General features: G+C 36.5%; 1 protein-coding gene across 1 annotated transcript; it reads right to left on the reverse strand.

Moving 5' to 3' along the window:
- Positions 1 to 1,835: 1,835 nt before the first annotated feature.
- Positions 1,836 to 4,700, reverse strand: LOC131626843 (chitinase-like protein 1). The gene is made up of 3 exons (XM_058897684.1): positions 4,204 to 4,700; positions 2,929 to 3,088; positions 1,836 to 2,549 (listed from the first exon to the last, which is right to left on the reverse strand). Exons 1-3 carry the CDS (start codon positions 4,580 to 4,582, stop codon positions 2,138 to 2,140), a joined length of 951 nt encoding a protein of 316 aa, XP_058753667.1. The 5' UTR covers positions 4,583 to 4,700; the 3' UTR covers positions 1,836 to 2,137.
- Positions 4,701 to 7,681: the final 2,981 nt, after the last annotated feature.

Here is a 7,681-nt window from a genome sequence, read left to right on the forward strand (position 1 = left end):
ATTGCGAGCTCTGTGATTATATGATATTTTGATGATAAAAGATGTCTATGTTCTATTATGATGTATCGATGAGTGTGATGTGTTGATGAGCGGTATGTATTATTATATGATGAAGTTGTTCGTAACTAATAATATTTTCTTATATCTTTTATAATAAATTGTGACTACTCACCATTTTTATTTGAATCTTGGCTCCACCTGGGTAACGCGCAAGTGATCAAGAGTAGTTGTAGAAGCACTGAAGATATGAACTGACCAAGTCCATACAACTTTTCAGCAAAACTATCTTTCTTGCACATGAACCAGAAAGTATCTTCCCAGGATCTCATCCAGAGATAGAACAGGATGCCTGCTCTGATACCAATTAAAATTCTGATATAGCAAAACTCAGATGTCCAATAGGATGTCGAGACATCTAGTCTATTATCAACAACATATGCAAGATAAAGACAATTAAAGTAGTTGCTGAAAAGTAAAGTGCATACAAGAATTGTTAACCCAGTTCGGTGACAAACACACCTACTCTGAGGGCATACCAAGCCAAGAATGAGATCCACTATCAGTAGTATCAATTTAAAGCTAAACTCCCTCGTTTACAACTTCTCACTTAATCCCTACCCAATGCAATCTCTACCTAGGTCCTCCCTGGATATGGAATATCTTCATTCCACTTCTAATCACCTCAGTGATGTTGTACAGTTTCCAGTCCCAGGAGTTGTACCAACGACCTAATTTCCACAATCCTGTATTCACATAATAAAAGACACGCTTCCATGAAGAGGAGACACACTCTTATGCCGGACAGGAAGCCGCACTTCCCTCCATACCCAGTCTTGACTCTAGACTAAGAGCACCATCTTGGAGTTGCTTAAAAGCTTCCTCTAAGAACATAACTCAACTCATTGTCTACAAGCTTCTGAGTGAGAACACGATGACCATCCCACAAACCGGGTGGTTCATCGACCAACACAACCCTTATATTTTACATGGTGGTTGACTTCAGTTTTCTAGGTTACAATGCTTCTATTTATAACCTATTACCCAATTGGAATTGGGGCTTCTAATTACAGCAAATATGTTGTAACAAATCTCCAAAAGATTCTCCTACAAAATAGGTCTTCAATCAAATCTTCCAAATAAATCTCCAAAATTATAAAGTTTTTATTCAAACATATTCTGATTTGATTCTTCCAGATATTTCATGCGCCACCTATGATTGCATAAAACTCTCTGAGTCCCAAAATAAGTGTCATAGTTGACACTTTCACACATATTAAGAAAATGTAATAAATGAATGAGAATGACAGTTTTACCAAATTATCCTTATTTGTTATTAGTGTATTCTTATCATCATTAATGTAATGTGAGAGAAATAATAAATAAAGAGTATTAGTTATAGGGTACAATTGGAAGATAAAAACTAAAATTGTATTGAGAACTAAGAGTGACACTTATTTTGGGACAAATAATTTTTACAAATGTGACATTTATTTTAGGACAGAGGGAGTATTGATTAGTAATATTCTCATTGCTGTTAATTATTGAGTCAGATTCAATCAACAGTTCTGATTCAGGCGTGATGTCGAATTAAACATGTTTCGACATCTTTTTGACATGTTGCTTCCAAATGTTGAAACACTTCAACACAACATGTTCTTCTATCAAGTAGATCTTCAACCTGTTTTCTCTTCTCTTACAAGTATAATTCCTACTCAACTAATTACTGCTATATTAGTTTTACCAAACATAATGTCAATTCAAATAATAAAGAAATAACATTTATATCTTAAATAACAATTTAAAATCAACATAAATTTATAAAATCAAATTGAATATATTTGAGAAAATAAACAAGACCTTATATTGTTGGCCACTAATAAACACATAGATTTTGTTTGAAATAAACAACTTCAAATTTACACAAAATATCCATAATGTAGTTATATACCAGATACAGATTTCTCACAAAGTATAATGATATTACAAATGACTTGACTTCTACACAACAAAAGCTATAAAGAATTCGCACACTTCCACACAGTTCAAAATTATTGCATTGTTGCCAATAACTTTTTAAGAACTCCTTATTAGCTTACCGTTTTCAAAGGTATAGGCACAACACAACAATATAGCTAATTTAAGATGATGCAGTTTTGGTGTTTGGGTTGAAAGGACGCTGCTCACCACAGGTAAGAACTTCATGGGGCCCGCCTCGTTCACGACCGACACCGAGAAGATCAAGATAATATTGGAAATGGGAAACGATGTTGTTCATCGAGTCAACATCACCCTGTCCACAAACACCTTCACCGTATAGAATGTTCATTGTAGCACCGAAACCAGGTACACGGTTCTCCAATGTGTCGTTCTTGGTTGGCTTCCAGTTACCGACGAAGGCATCGTGAGCAGAGGGTTGTGCCTTTTTGATTGGCGACATCCATCTCCATATTGCGGCTTGGAAAGCAAGGGTTGCATTCTGCTCTATGTATTCTGGATGGTCAAGGAGATTCACCTTCAGAGCTTCTCCAGCAGCTCCATAATTGTAGTTCCTATGTTGATGGCAACAATAAGCAGAGTCATAAAATATGTTATTCTTTCAAGACACTGATAAACAAGGCCAATATTTCTCTTAATACCAATTCGACATGTCAAGTGAAACCAGCTCCATAACAAATAACTACAACTGGTTTTTATAGAAGTGAGCATGAAATGCTGGTTTAAATCTTCCTAGAAATTTTGTGCAGTCTAAACACATGAAGAAACATGCTGCTTACGCTCATCATCGATTGTAACACCACAGATAAACCAATAATCTTGCAAGTTAGGTTAAATATTAGCATTCAACAGATCAGATTAACTTGGTACTCTTGTCAGGGATATTGCGAACTTTCTATTGTAAGTTTTTAGTAGTGAAAGACATGTACGTACCAGTAAATAGGAATGGCTCCACGTCCGTAGTATTCAGCTCCAGGAGTGCAGGGGTATGTTAATTTGTAATAGTCATCACAGTATGTTTGGCTAGGACTCATTTCATGATTGTAACATAGACCCCAAGCTGTAGGTCCTCCAGTTGCCACTCCATAACCACCTGGCATCAGCATTACAAGAACAATAAGCCTTCAAATTGTCAAAGTTACAACAAGAGCAAATCAATCACTTCAACGATATTCAAGTTCTTCTGTACAAATAATAAACCTAATTCAGATCCATCAAAATAATGAACATTCACTAAACACATTTTTATCTAGGTAGTCAATAGTTGGCCGTCATGCCGCCCATGAAACCCCATTATGTTGCACTTTTCCAGTAGAAGCCGTAGCGGCTACTAGGCCTCTACAGTGAGGAGCCTTTAAATATCCAAAAAAATACCCTCAACTTATAGCCATTCCCTACGCTCTTTCAGGATTTTTGTCATTTTACCCTATAACTCACTTGCTTTATATCAAGTTTGAACATTGGTAGCCAATTTTAGTATTAGTTATGAACTTATGACCATGTCTTAATTAAATTATGTAAATTCTTCTATTTTTTAGCTTTTATGTATGTATGATCAATCATAATCATAAATCAAGAAGAAGAAGTCGACAACAACTCAATTTTTTAGATAATCACTAGCAACCATATTCCTACAAGGTTATAAAAAACAGCCTGATACCGCAAAAACAGCCGCGGAAAATTGGTATTATTAGATGCTGATACCAATGCCGCTATTAATAACGAATTGGGATTAATTCATATTGCGACGACTGCAATCAGTGCAACACATATACTGACCGAAATCGCTAAAGTCTTTACGCAATCGCACCACCACAATCGTTATATAAATAAAACCCTATAAGATTTAAGACGTCATCATCTCTCTCAACATCATATGAAATCAAGATCTGCAGCAGACATTCAAAGTTATAGAACTTCAAAGTCACCCAATCTTAGTCAATCAGTCCACAACAATTCAGTTTACCCAACTTTACAAACATCCTAAAGCCTCAGATCTAAATTCTTCTCAATTCCACTTCAAAATCAACTATCAAAAACTACCAAAGGAAAATCCGATTAACACTTCGCAATTTCATATATCATTTTCAAATATCGTTAATATCAAAGACTAAATTGCTACATTCCTACAAAAATTAATAACTAAATTTACTAAATTAAGATATTTACTAAAAATAAAACAAAATCTAAAAAAATAAAAAATCTTACAAGAGGTTTTGGATCCAACGTGTCCAAGAAAAGCGGCAATCTCCATCATCTGCATAGTCTTATTCCCGGTAGTACCAAACCCCTGCGGCTCAAAAAGCGCGGCCGCATTAATAAACGAATGATAATCCCAAAACCCTACCGCATGAGCTATCGGAGTGTTCCTCTTCGAAAACAGATTCTCGAAATGATACGTTTGAAAATAATCGCTTATCGTCAAATTACAACAGTAAATCGACCAATCCTTGCATTCCCAGCCTTGCGTACAGTACTTTTTGTCGCGCTTGTATTTCACTTGAATCTTAGGGTTCGAATCCTCGCCGCTCACGGTGGTTAGAATAACGAACGCGAGTAACAAAACGACTGCGTTTTGTTTCTTCATCTTCTCTGAAGAAATGAGAAAATGAATGAAACGAAATGCTGGTAATAAAGTGTTTAGTGTTTGTGGTTGAATGAGTTTATATGTGGTTTTGATTGAACGGTGGAGGATTGATCGGACGGTGGAGAGAGTGTTGGTGGAAAATGTGGGGCGGATGTTTAAGTAAGAACAGACTGGCTTTGAAGTAAGGAACAACCAGGCTTGTTTGCACCGACAGCTGAGGTGGATGTAGGAAATGACGACTTTACCCTTTGCTGTTTTTCTATTTTGTTTTTTCGTCGGTTGGGTTGTTTATGTGTCTATTTGTTATGAAAATAAAATTGAGTGTGACGTAACACAATTATATGAACTAGTACTATTTGTTTTTTGAGAGTGACGCTGACAGAATATACATATGGAGGAAGTTTCAGTATAGTTTATTACATGTTGAATTTAGATTTATATCGATGTAACATATACATTTAGTTATTGATGGGGGAGAAAAGTTCAATGTATCTCAAATTCACTTCATTTGATCTAAGTATATAATCAGTTTACACATTAAAAGTAGGGTTTAATATACTTCACTCCCTGCCAATATAGCGAGATTTGGTTTGGCCTCCTTGAATATATTTTTTTTACCAAACGCCCCTTATAAAACTCAAAACATGGATTTACCACTCCTTCTTACCACGCTTGCTGACTGGACAATGTGTTAGTGGACACGGTGGCGCTGACTGGGCTCACTACTCTTATCATTGTCCCTGCTTCTTTCTTCATTTTCAACAACATTAATAGCAGAATCAATACACCAAAACAACCACCTCTCCACCGCCATATCCCGCTACACAAACCTCATCAAAACAGAACACCACCGTCCCTTAACTCACCCAACAACAAACGACAACAACAACCTCCCTCCTCTACAATCCCTAATTGTAACCGTAACAAACCCAACCGCCGAACTCACCCATGCCACAGACGAATCCTACACGCTAACAATCACCACTCCCAACGCAACCCTCACCGCCTCAACACCATGGGGAGCAATGCGCGGGATGGAAACCTTCTCACAACTCACATACGGGAACCCAACGCGCGTGCCTGTTGAAGTGCATGTCATGTCACCGACGCGCCTCTGTTTGCTCATCGAGGTCTAACGCTGGACACTTCGAGAAACTACTATACGGTGGAGGATGTGAAGAGGGTTGTTGAGTTTGCTCTTGATCGCGGTGTTCGTGTTTTGGTCAAACAATTTATATTTCGAAACCCTAACATTCACTTAACCTAACCATATAAAATCATAATATCACTAGTTCACTATATTCACTCTCTTCATCTACCTATATTCACTCTCTTCACTCTCTGCTATGGTTAACTTGAGAAAGCAGCCAGGATTGCAGGTCTACTATTCTTTGTACAATGTTTTTATTTAGTAATAATGGTTCTAGTTTATGCTTAGAATATTATAATGTTGATGTTGGATAATTATCATAAATTGTCCAATTTGATGAAAAGCAATTCAGGGGAAAAGTGGGGCAATAAAAGTCATGAAACTTCCTTCTATGTCATTAGAGTTATGCTTACAGCTTTTAAACCTGATCAATTATTATGTTATTTTATATTTTTTTCCTGAGCAAATTAAATTGTGCAATTAGTTTTATCCTCTTCAGGATGCTGCTCTTGATCTTATCAAATGACAATTTATTTATCTGTGGATTTACAATGTTCATGCTACGATTGACAAGGAAATAGCTGCTGGCACATACCCTAACAATTTATTTATCTGTGGATTTAGTCAAGAAGGTATCTCTTTTATTTCCCGTGTCTGTATTAATGTACATGTGCATGTGTGCAGCTAATTTCTGGTCCTTCCCACTAGTTCTTAATAATAGGAAAACATATATAAAAGCAACTTGCTGATAAATGGTTGGCGGCTTTGTTTTTCAGGTGCCTTGACGTTGGCTAGTTTGTTACTGTACCCTAAAACTTTAGGTGGAGGTGCTATCTTTAGTCGTTGGGAGGAGGAGGATATGGTGGTGTTGGTTATGGTGAAGGTGGTGGTGGTGGTGGTGGTGGAAACTATTTTGTATTAGTGGTTAAATATAACTCAATTAATTATTTATACAACCCTTTTGCCACATCATCCAGCAAGTCAAAGCCCAGTCAGGAAATGTGGTAAAAGGGTTTGGTAAATCCAGGTTTTAGGTTTTATAAGGGGCGTTTGGTAAAAAAAACATTCAAGGGGGCGAAACCGAAACTCGCTATATTGGCAGGGGGTGAAGTATAATTTATGGTTATATACTTATAGTTTCTTCTACTTCAAGTTGCAGAGTGTGGCAATCTGAATCTTGTGTAGCAAGCAAACTGAAGATTCTAAATTTGGAAACTGTCACAAATTCCAAATAGAGGATGCTTCAAGGATGAACATCAAAGATGTCCTAAATTTATATAACTCAGGGGGAGTATGAGAGGATGAAGATCAGCAAAGACAATGTTATTCTGCTTCTAATCTAATGGAAAGTCTCTCAAATACTAATCTTTAAGCCAGAAGAACAATGTCATTTAAGATGTCAGAACATGACTCAAGACATGTTTTATCCTTGAAAACCAGCAAGGATCATTCTTTGGATTATCATCTAGAAACATGTATTGATGGTGTGTATCACTTGTTCTGACAAAGTGCATGTTCCAACCTATGCACATATCCACCTGATGCAGTTCTTATTCAAATAACATCTCTTGATTGAGACTTTAGTTAAAGTCCAGGAATGTTGTTTAAATTGCTCATGTTTATAGAGTCTTTTCGTTTTGTTTGAGTCTTGTTTGAGTCCCTCATGTTCCTCTTTCGAATATGAGAAAAGTCTAGAGTCTAGGTTATGGTTGTCAAATTGTGACAATCATAGGGTTTAAGGGTAATGTTCAGACATTGTTAAGTCTGAGGTCATTCTTTGCAGTTGTTTTGTAAAGATATTCTTTTCATTTTTAGAGTCTTGTTTCGAGTCATGAACACATTTTGTTTCTTGTGTTCTAAGTCATTCTATAGAGGTCTAATGTCTCTATGGATAGTCCATCATTCTAAAGTCATGAGCACTGACTGTCTTGTGTTATGAATTATCCAAA

This window comes from Vicia villosa, unplaced genomic scaffold, assembly GCF_029867415.1.
Source record: "Vicia villosa cultivar HV-30 ecotype Madison, WI unplaced genomic scaffold, Vvil1.0 ctg.000326F_1_1, whole genome shotgun sequence".
Taxonomy (NCBI): domain Eukaryota; kingdom Viridiplantae; phylum Streptophyta; class Magnoliopsida; order Fabales; family Fabaceae; genus Vicia; species Vicia villosa.

Excerpts from the sequence above, each read along its gene's own strand:
- LOC131626843 (XM_058897684.1), bottom strand. The coding sequence starts at position 4,582 with ATGAAGAAACAAAACGCAGTCGTTTTGTTACTCGCGTTCGTTATTCTA. Across the intron at positions 3,089-4,203 it reads CGTTGGATCCAAAACCTCTT|GTGGTTATGGAGTGGCAACT; the intron begins GTAAGATTTTTT and ends TGCTGATGCCAG. Across the intron at positions 2,550-2,928 it reads GGAGCCATTCCTATTTACTG|GAACTACAATTATGGAGCTG; the intron begins GTACGTACATGT and ends CCATCAACATAG.